The 17720-nt window shown below is 32.1% G+C and overlaps 2 protein-coding genes across 4 annotated transcripts; one reads left to right on the forward strand and one right to left on the reverse strand.

The window, feature by feature from the left end:
- Window positions 1–6661: 6661 nt before the first annotated feature.
- LOC136201130 (stemmadenine O-acetyltransferase-like) lies at window positions 6662–8238 on the forward strand. Its single transcript, XM_065991716.1, has one exon. The coding sequence runs from the start codon at window positions 6788–6790 to the stop codon at window positions 8054–8056; it is 1269 nt and encodes a 422-aa protein (XP_065847788.1). The 5' UTR covers window positions 6662–6787; the 3' UTR covers window positions 8057–8238.
- Window positions 8239–8599: 361 nt separating this feature from the next.
- Window positions 8600–14206, reverse strand: LOC136201516 (disease resistance protein RPM1-like). Of its 3 annotated transcripts, XR_010673882.1 has the most exons (6): window positions 13624–14206; window positions 13268–13319; window positions 11521–12909; window positions 9889–11397; window positions 9522–9662; window positions 8600–8749 (listed from the first exon to the last, which is right to left on the reverse strand). XR_010673882.1 is itself a non-coding variant. In XM_065992198.1 (5 exons), exons 3-4 carry the CDS (start codon window positions 12737–12739, stop codon window positions 9905–9907), a joined length of 2712 nt encoding a protein of 903 aa, XP_065848270.1. In that variant the 5' UTR covers window positions 12740–12909; window positions 13268–13319; window positions 13624–14206; the 3' UTR covers window positions 9172–9662; window positions 9889–9904. The 3 variants fall into 3 exon arrangements, 1 of the variants encoding a protein (XP_065848270.1); XM_065992198.1 differs by lacking the exon at window positions 8600–8749 and having other exon boundaries at window positions 9172–9662; XR_010673883.1 differs by lacking the exons at window positions 8600–8749; window positions 9889–11397; window positions 11521–12909 and having other exon boundaries at window positions 9173–9662; window positions 13624–14205.
- Window positions 14207–17720: the final 3514 nt, after the last annotated feature.

Here is a 17720-nt window from a genome sequence, read left to right on the forward strand (position 1 = left end):
TTGAGACTTCCCAAGTTGAGTTCTCCAATATGGAATCGTATTAACCAGTTTAGTTATGGTGATGCCACATGTTCTCTTTTCTCGGGTGTTAGTTCGGGTTTCGTAAGTGCCATGTGTTGAGTTTATATTCGTCTGATATCACATGATAAAAGTTATAAAAGTAAATAATATATATATATATATATATATATATATATATATATATATATATATATTATGTTGAAAGTTAAAGTTGTTTTTGTAAAATAAAATTTACATTTTTTCGCCAAGTTGTGAAAACTACTTTCTCTAAAAAAATACAAATCGTAGCTTTTCCAACTGTTAAGAAAAATAATTTTACATTTACCGAACATTGTTTTTAGTTAGGAAAGCTTAGAAAGTTGCTTTTAAACTCTGGAAAAGGAATGCCAAATTGGCCCGTAAAGAATTGATATCTTTATTTGTCAAGTTTGGAGTTATATTTCTTACTCATTCAAAATTCAAAATTTATTAGTAGGTAATATGTAAATTCTATTATAAACTCTTATTGAGAGTTGTAGTTTGTCATAATCTTAGAAGTGAGTAGGTTTATTCTTATATAAATTAAAAAAAAATAATAATGGAGAATTCACATTTACCTTTGGAGATGGGAAAAAAAATCCCTGAGAGGTAGGATGTAGACCTCTCTCCCACCCTACTGGGATCTTTATCCCCATCCCCGCTATATGCCTATGAAAATTTTATATGGGAATTCTTAAAAATATTTTATATATATATATATATATATATATATATATATATATATAAATAATATTAATTTTTGAATAATTATTATTATATTATGATAATTACATATTCTATAAAATAATTTAATTATAATTTATATTAATAATAAAATGATTTTGGTTCAAGTTAAAAAAATATAATGAACTATATCCCAAGTGCCAATTCAGTAAAATTGTAAATTATATTGAAAAAAGATACTACTTAGAAATTGAGTGATGTGAAATGGGGATTCTGATGGGGATTTGAATCGATATGGGGATGTGGACAAATATGTTCTTCATTTTGTCCTCCAATTTATAAATAAAATTTTCAATTCAATTCAATCAATCATGTAGCTTAATCTTTGTCTATTTTGGCATTAAATAACTAGAAATATCAGAAAGGAAGCTCATTAGAAATACCAATTAATCAACCATGCAATGAAGCTAATTAAGGAGTATATTAGAGACAAAACAAAGAGAGAGAAAATCAAAATAATATGACAGAAAATTACAAAAAATTGAGGGAGAGTGAGATGACACATAGAAAGGAGAGGGAAGGAGGAACAAATGACAAAGAAAGAGAAAGAAATTTTTAAGAAAACATGACAAGAAAATTAATATGTGAAGCATCAAGAGATACCAAAATTTCATTAGGAGTAGAAGAAACACCTAACAAACACAATAAAGAGAAATAAAAGCATGAAAGACGAAGAAAAACATTGGAAATAAAAATTACTTTTTTTTTTTTTTTTTTTTATATAATTTTAATCTCTAACTTTTGACTTTTTTGAATGACAATCGAACGTGGATAAAGATAGGGAGCACGTGTAATTAAATTCCAATAGTAAGTAGCAAACAACAAACAATAACAGTAACAGTTAAACCAAAAGGTTCCTTAATAAGCAATTAAAATTTAATAAATTAATTGTTTATATGTTTTAATTTATTTGATAATAATACTTAAAAGTTTAATTAATTAAATTTTTTTATTTAATTTAAAAAGTCAAAATAAAATGTTCAAGGATGAAGTCGTCGTTTGAATTCATAGCCTATTGAAAAATAACATTTGGGAAAGAGATCGTGTCGAGAAAGAAACACTGCTTGAGTTTTGATCCGAGAAAGTTAGAATATTAATACCTTCTAAAACATAAACATTAAGCACTTCCAAAGTATCCGAAGATCCCACCGATCTCCTACTTAATATTTTTTTAAATACACCTAGTCCATCTATAATTCTTTTTAGCTCGTGACAGATAAAAATACATGTATACGTAAAAGAAATGACATTTCCTTTTGCAGATTTTATAGATAGATTTTACCGAATTATTAAATATGTTAGTTCATTTCATGTTATAAGCGCTATAAATCATAAGATTTGAAATAAAAAGGAATTGAGAAATTATATATCTATTTTCTAATTAATCAAAGTTCAGTTTGTATATATTTATACACAAATAAAGAATGCATTTTCTATCTAGCTAATCGCACTATCTTATATACGGAAAAGCTAACGATGTATAAAAGAGAAACAAAGGATCTGATGATGATCTAAAGGTTGATGTGAAAAGTCGCCATCCTTGTAGGTGATTGGTTGTGAACCTTTTGCGTGTATTAATGACATGACAAGGTATGTGACCATCTTAGAAGTTTGTGCGAATAATTGCTGATCCCAGTGATATTTTTTATTGTTGATCTTCGATAATTGTGACAGAAATGCCTACAACTAAAAGTGTGAGTGAAGGAGAAGGTTGAAACATTGCGTTTTGGAATACACAGGTTAGGCATACTTCTATTTAGAATGAAGTTGTGAGTATTAGAAGGTTTCAGACTATTTTTATTCCTCAATGGTGGAATTCGGTAAAGAACCGGCGAAAATTGCGATGTTTCAAATTTCGGATGCACTTTTTGGTTTTTTGAAATTTATATTGTAGTTGCTCGAGATAGGTAAATAGTTTAGATCGTGAATCCACGTTCAAGAATGCTCATGTGATGGAGTTTTTATATTACGCACCGGGTCTTCCATGTCATTGGGAGGACCTCCAATTCATATTTGGACATGTGTATTGTGACCCAGTGTTCTAAAAATCGGCCAAGACGGCCGTCTAGGCGGAGATTTTTAGAACACCGTCTCAATTTTCACTAATCGGGCGACATAAATCGGTTAACCGATTTTTGGCCGCCTAGGCGGTCCTAGGCGGGTCTAGACGGTCCCAGGCGGTCCTAGGCGACTCCCATGCGGCTTTTTTTGAAAAAATTGGTCCTTAAATTTTATGTCAACTTTTTTAATTTTAAAAAAAGTATTAAATAACAAAAAATAAAAAAAAACCTTAAACTATTAAATTTATTTTTAAGAATATTAATTTTATTTTATTTTGACATATTTTGTTATAAATATTATTTTATTGATCTATTTGTTATTTTTTTAAGGACATTAATATAAATAATATTAAAATATGTATGTTTTTCTATCCTAAATATTTTATATTATTATTTTTACATAGTATAATTCATATATTAATGGTATTTATATAATACTTTATTTAATAAAAAATAAATAAATATAAAAAATACAAATCCGATTAATCCTGATTAATCACCGATTAATCGCCGATTAATCAGTAAGGGCCCTCTCCGCCCGACTAGTGCGTAGCGTCTTTTACAACCTTGTTGTGACCCAACGTAATAATTAAAATAGTAGGACCTCTTATAATATGTGTGGGTTCATGTTACACGTGTCAAAATTTGTATGGGAGGTTCTCTATTTGATATGGAAAACCGGATGCTTCTAATAATTTGCCCACGTGATGAGGAAATTGCTCTTCAAGTGCACTTTCCACAATCCTAAATACCCAAATATAGGGATTTAAAAAAATGGGTTATATGGTTTATAGTTGGTTTTCAACCCAACCCATATAAGAGTAGTATAAAATGAGTGAGATGTGTTGGATGGGTTGGGCTAGTTTTTTTAAAATGGGTTGGATTGCATGGATTAGAGTAGTTACAATGGGTTTTTGGTTATGTGATTTGCCTAGAATTCAATTTCACAATTCTTTACCTATTTATTTATTTGTATTTTCAAATTTTGATAAAAGAATATTAACACGTTATCTCATTATCATTTACATACTCCATTTCATTTTATTTAATGATACTCACAATAATGTTTTAAATATACTACTTTCTTTTTTATTCTCCTGATTTGTTAACTTTTGTAACATTTTACCTAAAAAAAAAAGTTTAAGAAACACAAAAATAAAAATATGCTCAAGTTGACTAACTGGTTTCATATAGTAGTACTATTCGCTCTAACGGCCAGTGTTGATTAAAATTAGTTTTTGATCCATGTAATCCATATAATGTAAGTATTCATCTTGAGCATATGAATATTAAAATTTCTTGTAATTTAATAATTAAAATTAATGATACAGTGTTAGCTAAATTGAATTTATTATTTTATTTTTATATTTTTTTAAATAATATTTTTATAGATAAATATAATAATATAATTAAACTTAATATATTATATTTTTTATCAGTAAAATAAGAGAAATTGACACCTTAGCTCAATCATTAATGTTTTATAATATATATAGATATATTTTATTTTAGAGGAACATGATAATTGTTTTATACATGTTAAATGGAGTTTGAATTACTTAATAGTTTAATGTACTTTTTAGTTTGAATAATTGATCAAGAGTTACGATTTAACATTATCTTTAGGGGTGGGCACGGTTTGGTTAACCTGTCTATTAGGAAAAAAAATTAACCGAACCGTTATCAACGGTTTTTTAACCATCCAAACTGAAACCGGTCCATATCAATCAGTTAACCATACAACCGGTTAACCATTAATTTCGGTTAGGTTTTACGGTTAACGGTTTTTAACCAATTCTCACTAGTTAACCAAAAATCAACGGTTAACCATAATTTTTACCCAAACCTAAATTTTTAAACAATATTAAAATACACATAATTTCAAAAATTCAAACAAAACGAATTTATATAAAAGTTCAGAATTCAAACATAAGTACCGAACTATAAAAAATCCATCAAGTTTACATTTAAAATATAAAGAAATGTAAATAATATTTCGTCAAAATACTTATGTTTAAAGGAGAGCATTTTTTTTAAGTAAACCAGTATATCTATGTTATATATTTATATTAATATATGTTATAATCTATGTTAAAGACTTTTTTTTAATCTTATAATATAATGTATGTTATATAATATATTTTATATATTTTATATATTATATTAATGTTTTTAATATTTATATTTATTAAATGGTTCGGTTAACCGTTAACCGCGGTTTTTGAAACTCTAACCCAAAACCAAAACCGAAACCGGTACCTATCAATTTTTTTAACCATTAAGAAAACCACCGGTTCGATTAACCGCTTTTTCCGGTTCGGATTACTGATTTTCGATTCGGTTACCGGTTTGATCGTTTTTTTTTGTCCACCCCGAATTAGCTTTGCCTAACAGAAAAATACAAATCTAGAAAATACATGACTGGAAACAATTCATTAAGAAATCTGTAACTTAAAGCCCCAAAAAACGTAACTAGTCAACCTTAGAAGTGGAGAAATCGATCTACAGTAGTAGTAGAAGAAAAAGTAGAACCCTAGAAAGGGAATAAAATAAACAAATTCAAAACCACAGTTGAAAAAGAAGAAAACAAAAAAAAAAAAAAAGTATATATAGAGAGATTTAAACTTAATTTGATCTAGGTTCCATGAAGAAAAGAAGCACCCTCAAGCTTTTAGCCTATTGGTTGAAGGCTTACCTATGACTGTTGAGGTCATGGGTTCGAATCACATCGGGATGGGTGGGTTATGAGTTTTCCACTAAACAATCTCCTCGACAACCATCTCCAAAAAAATAAAAACAAAGTGAGATATAAAGATAGGCGAAGAGAGAATAAACTCCAGAACCAGAAGTAAGATGATGAAGAGAGCTACGAAAATTACCGAATGGCACCTAAATCTTGTTAGAAAAGACAAAAAAAGGAAAGGGTAAAAGAAATCAAATAATACGGTTGAGTTTTTTTTTAGTTGAGTCCATGGGACACTTTATGAACGTGTTGGTAGAAAAGTGTTGTTAAAGCCCACTTTTTCTGTAGCGAGTCTTCTCCACGAATTGATTTAGACATCAAGCGGGTTTATCGTACAAACGGTTCTCCTTTAACCTTACTTTTTTGCGGTTACAGATTGACAAGTGGATTTTCAGGATTCAACCACATCATCCAACTTCCAACTTAATCTCGAGTAACAATCCAATTTTAATCAAATTAACTAATAAAAACAATTAGTATAATTTCTTTAAAAGAAAAACACAATTAATATAATTAACCAAATGTCAATTAATTAACACAAGCTAATTAATTTAACTAAATTAAATAATTAGGCCAAAAATTTAATAATTTATCAATTCGGTCCAATTAATTAGACCAGAAAAATTAATCACAAAATCGTCCCAATTAAAATATAGGCGTAACAAAACGCATGTTCCCTTAATGAGGTTATATTCCATTAACGAGGCTTGAGATTGCATGAGCGCGATTAAATTTGTTCTCTTCCAATAACCATACTACTAAATTTATATTTATTTTCATTATTGTTAAGACACCTTTATATTGTACTACCATTGTAGCAGACTATATTATTAGCTTCTTCATATGAATACTATTAAATTATTATATAGGAGGTCCTTGGGGGCTCTGCTAGAGCCATCTGCATGTATAATATTAATAATTTTCATATATTCTCAGCACGTTGTAGTACGATCGAATATGATATTAATTAATTTTCCTATACTATATTTGACAGGTAAATACTGGCAATATTTTATTTTGCAAACCTTAAACATTTCAAGGTGTCCCTTGTTGACCACCGGATCAAATTCAAATCATTCCATTTCAGTTTCAGTATATATATCTAAAACTATATCATTATGCCTAAACAAACCACTTTAATTACTCGAGCAAACAGCTAACAATACGTAAATCAAACGTTTTTATTGTCTGTTCGTTGAAAATGGGGATTGAAGTTGAGTTCATTTCCAAGGAATTAATCAAGCCATCTTCTCCGACACCTCAACATCTCCGTAAACTCCAATTCTCATCGATTGATCAAAACCAATACCCGGTTTCCATACCCATCATTCTCTTCTACCCAAAATCCAACATTCCCAACTTACAAAGATCCCAACTTTTAAAACAATCTCTATCAAAATCTTTAACCATATTCTACCCTCTTGCCGGACGCATCAAAAACTACTCCTATGCAAATTGCAACGACCAAGGCGCTCTCTTTATTGAAACAAAAGCTAATTGTCAACTCTCCGACATTCTCCAAAACCGAAACCAATACCATAATTACAGCAAAAAGTTCATTCCTTTACAACCCGAGAAAGGCGTGTATCAATATGGATCATTGTTTCAAATTACATACTTCAAATGTGGCGGATTAGCCCTTTCATTCGCTATGCCGCATATGCTTGGAGATGCTTCTTCGGAGTTAACATTCCTAAACTGTTGGGCTGCAGTTGCAAGAGGGAATGATGTTGAGGCTCCTCCTTTTGTTTCGGACTCTATATTTCCACCGAAAATCATATCCGGGTTTGATCTCTCGCAATGGGTATTCAAGGAAAAGGTCGTCACTAAGCCATTCGTCTTTGATGCTTTAACAATATCAGCTCTAAGAGATAAATACAGCACGAATGGTGAAAAGTTGTCGCGAGTGCAGGCTTTATCTGCTTTTATAGCGAGCCGGATCATGGCTGCTACTAATAATACTAAGTCTATGGTCCTTAATTCGGTGAATGTGAGGCAACGACTCAATCCCCCGATTCCCGAGCAGTCTTTTGGGAATCTCGTGTGGATTGCAGCAGCTGTGATTGATACCGATGATGATAGAGAAGGTGAATGTTGTTACGAAATTGGGAGGAGGATAAAAGATTCGATTAGAGGTGTGAATGCGGAGACTCTAGAGGAACTTAAGAAGGGGGAGTTGCATTTTTCAATGGAAGCATTTATGGAATGTTTAAAAGGAGGGATGGCAAGGTATTCATTCAGTAGTTGGTGTCATTTTCCGATATATGAAGTTGATTTTGGATGGGGAATGCCTGAATGGGTAACAACATCGAGTGTGTTTATCGACAATGTTGTTACTTTCCTCGACACGAAACAAGGTCAAGGCATCGAGGCTTGGGTTAATATGACGGAGGATGACATGGCTAAATTTGAGAATGATAAACACCTTCTTTCCCATCTTTCTTCCACTTCAAATGGAATCGAAACTTAGATCAATGTTTGATATTTATATATATTGATCTTTTCATTCTTTTTTTTATACTAATATTGTATTCTGCTTATCGTTAATGTACGTTTCACGCTTTGAGTAGAATAATCATTATTTTGGTTAGTAATTTGATGTGGTTAATAATAATGTAATGTTATATTACACTTAAATTAATTACTCCCTTCATCGTATGAATATATAGGTAAAAATTCATCATTTTTCATGAATAGTAGGGTCAATGACCATATGAATTTGTACATTCACTGTTAGATGTAGGCTGATTAAAATCCTAAGGTGGAAATTCAAAACATTTTAGACGTAACTCGTCTTTTAACTACAAATGTGACTGAGAAAGAATAAGTGTTGATTTTAACTTCTAACTCGTCAAACATCAAGTTAAACTTGAATTGAAGAGACTATGAAAAATTCCCAAATGGGTTTAGAACCCTAAAGTGTTCTCAAAGATAATTTTTTATTGGATAAAAAGTGTTCTTAAAAAAAATTATACTCCTTATTAAGCCCCTAGGAGTATAAAATTACAATACTTACAAAAAGCATGGCGAGACCGCTTGTGGCAAAAGTGTTGCTAAAAGGTCCGATCCTTTAAATTGCAATTCCCGTGTAAGACTGCTGTCGCTAAAGCGTCGCTAAATGGTCTCATCCTTTAAATTGCAATTCCCGTTCGTTTATCGTCATCTACCATATTTTTATTTATTAGTCTGATTTCTTTGAGAACACCATGATTATCCATGATGAATTAATGTCATCATCAAAATGACTACCACTTTCCTATTATACCACTATTTATTATAGTTTAAATTTATTAAATAGAATATAATAAATACTCTTATTTATTAAAAAAAAACAACATTGAGTGTTTGTTACGAAAATACAAATAATATTTATTCTTTTTCTTTTATTCGGTTCGTTTAACCGAACTGAACTATTGATTAATCGAATCAAAATATACCTTATTTCAAAAATCGAATCAAAGCCAATAGAATTAGTACAATTTTAATCCTAATATTTACCACACTATATAATTTCAAATCTCAGTAACGCAAAACCTCATTAATGGAAGAAGATGAATTTGTTTTATTAACAAAACATGTGGAATTTCAACACTTAATAGGTTGTTACAGCATTAGAGATCGGAATATATCCAGAACATGAAATTGCACAAATAAAAAAGTCATTTTCATTAATGAGGCTTGAGATTATACTGTCTCGTAAATGTTACGTTTAAGTTTACATTATTTTGTACGTGGAGTCTAAATCTATTCTTCTCTAATAACCATAGGACCTTGTATATTATCCTACAATAATATAGTTGCTAACTGTTTTATTCTCTGCAAATTGCCTCAAAAGTTCAAATTTATTTGGTTATTTTTGATCTAGTTAAGAATTAAGATTGGATTTAGATTCGTAAAAAAAAAAAAAAAAAAAAAAAAAGGAGAACGAGAGCTACCTAGGCTCTAAAATACTGGAGCCTTCCAAATGGTAGGAGAAAAAAAGCTGCATCATCTTGTTGTTCACCACTAGCATGCCTTTGCTTTACTTTCCAGCAGATTTATATCCATCAAGCAAGGTCTTTAATTTAGCCAGAAATCTGCATAAGCAGGAAATATTAGGAGACTGAAACAAGAAATACTTATAAGCTAACATGGACAACCCTAACCATAAAAGTGGAACAAGAGATTCAAATTTGACACTCGTTCACTTCCTATAAGGATTCACAGAAAATAAGAGAAAATAATAGGGTAAACCTGTATCTTTGGAACAAATAGGCTAAAAAAAGCATAATCTCCTTTATAGAATATACAAAATCATCTTACCATGTTTGAACATCAATTATTTCCATATATGGCGAGGGCGCTCAATCTTACTAGCGCCAGATGTAGCAGAGTTGCTGCCCTCTTTGAAAATCTCAGACAAAGAGTACATATCCCACTTTCCATTATTCCAGTAGGTGAAGTAAACATCTGGTACACGTTCAACCTTCAAATAGTCTTGCTCTTCTCCATTAGGATGCAGTGTCATGATGAATTTCAGAGGCATGTTGAAAAACTCCACTTCTTTCAGCTTGCTCAAGTGTTCAATTCCTAATGGCAATCTCTGCAATGATTTGCAGCTCTGAACAATCAGCTTTTCAAGATCAGGCATGGCTCCTTGCTCAATCGTTATTGTGTCCACTTTCTCTAATTTGTTCAGACCCAAAAACTTTAGCTTTTGAAACCCTGGAGCCTGAAAGCACAATTTGTCTCCATTATAAACATCAACAAACTCAAGATGGACCAGACTAGCCAATTGTTGAAGATATGGCAATGGATCATCGTTTAATCTACTCCATTTTAATACCAACTTTACCAAACTATCAAGTGTGGATATCCAATCTGGTAACTTCTCTAACCGTCCGGTAAGGTACAGGCGTGCAAGGAATCGAGGAGTAGAAGATAAGTTCTCCATGTCAATGATCTGACTTCTTTCAAATGAAGTAACAGATAAAGCATTAAGGTTCCTCAGCATCTCAATGGAAGAACACAAAGCCTCCCCATCTTCTTTCCTCAAATTTACAATGCCTAACCTTCGCAGCTGTTTTAATTTTCCCAATTCCTTGAAAAGATCATTGCCTTGAGTTGCCTCTAAGAAGCAAAGCTTTTCTACAGAAAGCAGACCCCCTATTTGAGCTGGTAGCTTACAACCATACTTGGTGTGAATTTGATCATCATATTTCATTTCATACCGATAAACCAATAAGTGGCGGAGTTTTTGAAGCTTCAAAATCTCAGAAGGTAATTCAGTGACTTGAGTATGTTTCAGATCAAAGGTCTCTAGATTCTGAAGCCTGCCAATAGAGCTTGGGATGGAACTCACCTTGGTGTTCCTCATACTAAGATATTTCAAAAGGATGAAGTTCACAATTTCCTTAGGAAATTTCTTTAAAGGTGTGCCTCCCAGATCTAAAACATTAAGCAGCCTTATACGCCTAGTGGGCAACTTCAGTGAAAAAGATTCAGGTGAAGACTCTATTTTGCCAAATACGAGTAAGGAACGCAGTCCTTGTCCTTGTCCCTGTTCTATGTTGGGCATGACACTCTGTATTGAAAGGCGGCGAACTTTTCTAGGCCAGTTAATGTTCTGCTCCTTGGCTATTTCCACGAACCCTTGGTCTATTGATTTTGGAATTATAATGTCCAGCAGAATTTCATGCATGCGGCAGGATTTGACTCGGCCATCTGTAGTTGTCTCTACAACTTGGACCAAGCTTCTTTTTATGAGTTCACTGAGGTAGGTTTCAGCGATTTCCTCTAGTGTCATTCCTTCTTTTGCTTTCACGAACCCTTCTGCTGCCCACAAACGAACAAGTCTCATACACTCAATTGGATTACCTCTAGGAAATATGCTGAAATATAACAAACATAATTTGAGATCATAGGATAAATCATTGTAACTGAGTGACAACACACTTTTTAGATTAGCATCATCTGCTAGAGTAGTAGGAAGACTTTGTCTAACCATCTCCCATCTGTCTAGTCTACCGCTGTCCTCGGCTGCTAGAATACCACTCGCTGCCACAATTGCTAGAGGCAATCCATGGCATCTAACTAGGATATCTTTCATCACATTCTCCAAGTGTCGAGGACAAGTATTGTTCCGAAATATTTTCTTGCAAAACAAAGTTGAAGAGTCTTCTTCGGATAAGCGATCCAATGGGAACACTTTATCACGAGACAATGCAGAGGCTACAACCTGATTGCGTGTTGTGAGCAATATTCGGCTGCCACAGCTATTGTCCGGCAATGCACTTCCAAAATCACTCCAAGCTTCAGCATCAAGTAAATTATCTAAGACGATAAGATACTTCCTTTCCCTAAGGAATTCATTGATTACCATCCTCAGATTTGTGATGTTCATCAGGTCCAAATCCAGACCTTGAGGGTCAGATATTCGAAGTGCGTAGGATAGCTGTTGAATAATATCTTTTAGGAATTCTTCCATCACCAGAGACTGTGAGAGAGTAATCCAGGCACAGAACTCAAAGTGTTTCTGCACTTCTGTATCATCATATACTTTTTTCACTAGAGTAGTCTTGCCCAGGCCACCCATTCCAACTACTGATATCACTTCGCGTTCAGATTTGCTGTCAAAGAGCCACTCAATAAGCTGTCTTTTGGGGCCATCAATGCCAGTAGGATCTGCTTCTTCAATGAGAAAGGAATACCATCGTCTCGATGGTTGTCTAGTACCAGAAGAACTCGAGCCTCGTTCCATCATATTATTACTCATCAAGTATTTGCGATGCATCTTTGATATATCAGTTACTCTTTCCTTCATGCTTCGCATTTGTACACCAATTTGATGCTGAACTTTTAACCTCATAAAAAGGTGAGCTACTTTTCGAAGAGTAGAATAAAACATACGCCCATGATCATGAGTAAGAGACAACTTGAAATCATCTAGTGCATCTTCCATGTCATAGACGATGTCTCTCACTTTCTTTGCAAACATTTTGAGCTGAAGATCCTCCTCCTCCATTGCTTCTGCAACTCTTAGAAAAGTTACCATGAACTCTAGTTCATCTTTGATTTGCTCAGCTTCTGCCGGAACTCCCCGCAATAGCTTCCCTTCTTCTTCAAGAAATTTTGCGAACTTCACAAGCAGGAAGGTTACCAGACCCTCAGGCATGCTTTGTAGTTGTGTTGGATCAGATTATATCTTACTAAGAGGTGGGGGGAGTTGGAGTTTTCACGGTTTTGATCTAAAACTCAAAGTATGTTTCTTAAAATGTTTAAGAATGTATGAAGAAGTTGGTCTACAATTATGTAACCTTGGAGCTCATCCTTTTATAATTGGTCCTGATAGTAGGTCAACTAGTTACTATATGCATATATAATATATTTATATATGCTGGGCAAAGAAGAGTGTACGTTAGCTACTGAAATCTCAATCAGCAAGGACATTCTACCATCAATATACTCCTTTTTCTGTAGCAAAATTGTCAAAATGTAGTGTGTCCTATGAAGCAATTGCCCTTGTGTAACACTGAAGCATGTGCTATGCATTATCAATTAAAAAGAAAACAAGGACCGAGTCTCTAAGATTCAGTCAACTAACTTAGCCCTCAAGCAAATTACTCTAATTGGCTCTGATTAAATAAGACTTCAAAAATCATGCCATACAGATTTAAATATATTATTCAACAACAGGACTCACCAATTGGAAGGACGAAGGAACAATTCGCATTGTTGTGTAGCATTTTCAGCGCCTGGGAGAGTGAAAAGGGCAAAGGAAATTAAAAATTAGGATAAAATAGGACATGAATCTAAGAAAATACTTGTTTGGTTGCCAGAAAAATTGATGCCACATTCAAAAATTCCGAATGCGGGAACAGAATTTCACTAGTAGGAATAGCTCGAAACTGAATTCGTAGCAAACAGTTGATTATTCAGCCGAAACTAGCTATGAATAGCTCGCAACTGAATTCTTAACTTTAAATGAAGATACAAAAACAAGAATTAGGGGAAAAAAAATAAAAAATCGACAGTGAAATGAAAACAAGATATAAATACCTAGACCAGATGGAGGCTGCATGAAGGAGAAAAAAATGAAGATTGATGAAGCAAATGCTCTCTGCTTTGAGATTATATGAATTGAGAGCTACATTGTGCTGTTAAAAAGGAGTCAAATGAATCATAATCTAAATCGAAAACTCGTTTTTCTTAGCTAATATTATGTCGAAATAGGGATTGCTATAAATTTTCTCGAATTTAACAGTATTCGCTCATCTCAATTGTTTTTTTTTAAAGGCCATATTTCATTCCATTGAATCATAAATTATAAATTCAGCAAAATTATAAATTCAGCAGGATAAAACTTCTCACCCATATAAAACTTCTCACCCATATAAACTACAGCCAGTATAAAAACTACAAAGGGAAGAAAATAGACTACAAAGAGTAGTAAAAAGACTACAAAGAGCAATAAAAGAGCAGTAAAAAACCATAAAAGGTACAAATACAACAAAATAAAAATCATATACTCATCAGAAGTCGAATCCCATCGGAAACAGCTGTAATCCATTCTTCATCATCTAGCCTCTTCCGGATATTCGGATCTGAGTCCTTTCTTTTTTTTTTTTCAACCACGCAGATCTATAGATCTACGGACAAGATAAACCTTTTCCGCTCTTCCTAAGACCGAAAAAAGAATAAACCATAAAAATATAACTAACAATATAGCTAACAGGTGTAGATCTGACGGAAAAGAGATTCGAGAAAGTATATAGACTTTAAACTAGGAAGAAAAGATAAAACTGAAGCTAAAAAAACAAAGACTAAAACATACCTCCTCTAAGGAAATCTGAACAAAAGAAGGAAGCGAGACGGTGACGGTGGCGGAAAGTGTAGAGAGATGGAAAAGCCTCTCTCATTTCAATTGTTTGGTTAACAGAATAGACGCAGAATAGAATATCTATTACTAAAGAGACTTCCCATATTTTGGTTGGAATAACAAATTTCAATGAATTTCTTGTTTATTTGTTTTTTTAGTAAGAAATTCCTTGTTTTTGTGAATAGTCATTTTCCATTTTAGTTCCTGAATAGTTAATTCTTATACAATATTTTTGTAATTTATAAAATTATTTTTCATCAAATTTCTAATATTTTCTCTAGCTAATTTCTCAAATCTTATAAATTTTTGACAAATCTATAATTTATGTTTTAAAAAAATATAAACATACGAAAAATATGAAACACGAAAAACGTAACAAAACACGAAAATATGCAAAACAGAAAAAAGAAAAACGTGAACAAACGCGAAAAACAAGAAAATTCGAATAAATGCAAACACACGAAAAAACACAAAATAGGAATAACACAAAAAAGTGAGAAAACACGAAAAATACAAAACGTGAAAAAATACGAAAAATACGAGACGCAAAAAATGCTAAAACATAAAAATATGACAAAACGTGAAAAACGCGGTAAACATGAAAATGCGAAAAACGCAAACAAAAAAATGAAAACGTGAGAAAACGCAAAAAAAAACGTGAATAACTCGAAAAAGTAACAAAATGTGAAAAACACGAAAAAACACAAAAATGCGAAAATGGGGAAAAAACAAAAAAAAACGTGAAAACACAAATACGCAAAAAGACAAAAAAACACAAAAACGTGAATAACATGAAAACGTCAGAAAATGCGAAAACAAGAAAAACACAAAAAAAGTATAAAAAGCCAAAAACACGAAAATAAGAAAAAACGTTATAAACACGTTTTTTCACATTTTCTTGTTTTTAACATTAAAAATATTTTTCACATTTTTATGTTTTTAACGTTTTCGTATTTTTTGCTTTCTTTCAAGTTTTCGCGTTTTTTCATGTTTTTCCGTTTTTAACATTTTTTTTCTTTTCGTGATTTTTGTATTTTTTTCAATTTTTGTGTTTTCGTGCTTTTCCCGTATTACACTTGTCACGTCCGTGTCTAAATTTCTAGAATATTATATTGGGAAAAGTACAAAAATAAACCTTGTGGTTACACCTGTTTTCGATCGCAACCCTGTGGTTTAAAAATTTACAAAATGGTACCTTGAGGTTCATTCCGTTAGCAAACACATACCAAATTGACTAACGGTATTAAAAGTCAAAGGAAAAAGAGTTAATTTGGTCCTTATATTTATTTATTTTATAAATTAACCCTCTTATTATCTAATTATCATAAATAAACTCCAAAATTAAAAATAAAAATCAATTATACCATCTTCTCCATCTTTTTAATTTCTTATTTTTTTCTCTTTTCTCTCTCATCTTTCTTAATTTTTCTCTCTTTAAAATCAATTTGGAGTATAATTAAAAAGAGAGAAACTATCACGAAATCATGTGGAAGTTCTAGCAACCATGTGTTTGGGATCGAGTTCGATGTTTTCCAAAATCAGGAACTATATAAGTGATAATCATGTGGGTATCGATTTGAATTTCCTCACATCTAGCTTTGCAGAAGAAGCTGGGTATTGGCCTGATAATGCTAATTCCGGGAATTCAATCATGAAATTGAAGTTGAATAGCGGCGCAAATTACCAGGTTTGGATTGATTATGAAGATTTGGTGATTAATGTAACTATGGCTCCAGCGGGTATGAAAAGGCCTCGCCAGCCTTTGTTAAATGTATCAATTGATCTCTCCGATGTACTTGAGGAAGAGATGTATGTTGGATTCACAGCATCAACAGGTAGACTTGTTCAAAGCCATAAGATCTTAGATTGGAGCTTTAGTAATTCAAATTTTTCATTAAGTGAAAGCCTAATCACAATTGGGTTACCATCATTTGTTCTCCCAAAAGCTTCATTTGTTAGATCCAAAGGGTGCAAGAATCACAGTTGGAACTTTCTTTGTAATCGTTTTAATTGCTTTCGTTGATAGTTTCTCTCTCTTCAATTATACCCGAAATTGATTTTAGAGAGAGAAAAATTAAAAAAGATGAGAGAGAAGAGAGAAAAAATAAGAAATTAAAAAGAGGGAGAAGATGGTATAATTGATTTTTATTTTTAATTTTGAGGGTTATTTATGATAATTAGATAATAAGGGATGTTAATTTATAAAATAAATAAATATAAGGACCAAATTAACTCTTTTCTCTTTGACTTTTAACACCGTTAGTCAATTTGGTATGTGTTTGCTAACGGAATGAACCCCAATGTACCATTTTGTAAATTTTTAAACCACAGGGTTGCGATCGAAAATAGGTGTAACCACAATGTTTATTTTTGTACTTTTCCCTATTATATTTTCCTTAACCTTTAAATAATCTGAATCAGTGATTTGCATTAGCATATAATCTTACTTCATCATAATAATAATACTTATATCTATAATTTTTCACTCCAATCATTATTTATATTATAATATTCAATCATTAGCATCAACATCACCATCACTCTTATAAGAGTCATTTCATAAACATCAACATCAACATCACCAATAGCAACCTCATAATATATGTAGCTATGTTACGTAAAGTTGGTTTTTATGGCTGATAGTTTCTTACTGAGATTTTTGTCTCACGTTTTTAAATGTTTTAATGTTTTTAGGTGAGAAAGTACAGGATATAGAGAAGGTTACCGACCGTTTAGGTGAGGTTTGGAAGTTGGCTGCTTATTGTTAGAATTATGGTTAGAACTTTGGTATTTCAATTGTAATATAATGGAGTTGGTAAATATATGTTGAGGTCCTCGAATGACTAATGTAGTAGGAATATGAATTATTTTAGAATAGGGATAAGTACAAAAAAATGCATGTGGTATACCGGTTTTGCGAACTCGAACCTGTGGTATTTTTTTTTACAAACAGAGGTATGTGTTACATGTCGTTAACAAACAGAGGCTAAATTGACTAACGGTGTTAAAATTCAAAGAGAAAATAGTTAATTTGGTCCTTATACTTATTTATTTTATAAATTAACCCCCCTAATTCTCTAATTATCACAAATAAACCCCAAAATAAAAATACCATCTTTTCCATCTCTTTTTCATTTTTTTATTTTCCTTCTTCTTTCTCTCTCCTCTCTCTCTCCCCTCTTCTTCTTCTTCTTCTTCTTCCTCCTTTCCTCTTCTTCTTTTTCTCTTCTTCTTCTCTTCTTCTTCCTCCTCTCCTCTTCTTCTTCTTTTCTTCTAT

This window comes from Euphorbia lathyris, chromosome 7, assembly GCF_963576675.1.
Source record: "Euphorbia lathyris chromosome 7, ddEupLath1.1, whole genome shotgun sequence".
Taxonomy (NCBI): Eukaryota; Viridiplantae; Streptophyta; class Magnoliopsida; order Malpighiales; family Euphorbiaceae; genus Euphorbia; species Euphorbia lathyris.

Bases quoted from the DNA above. Each gene is read 5' to 3' on its own strand.
- LOC136201516 (XM_065992198.1), bottom strand. From the start codon at position 12,739: ATGCCTGAGGGTCTGGTAACCTTCCTGCTTGTGAAGTTCGCAAAATTT. The intron at 11,398-11,520 runs GTGTGTTGTCAC...TGTGGGCAGCAG, and splicing joins AGATGATGCTAATCTAAAAA to AAGGGTTCGTGAAAGCAAAA.
- LOC136201130 (XM_065991716.1), top strand. From the start codon at position 6,788: ATGGGGATTGAAGTTGAGTTCATTTCCAAGGAATTAATCAAGCCATCT.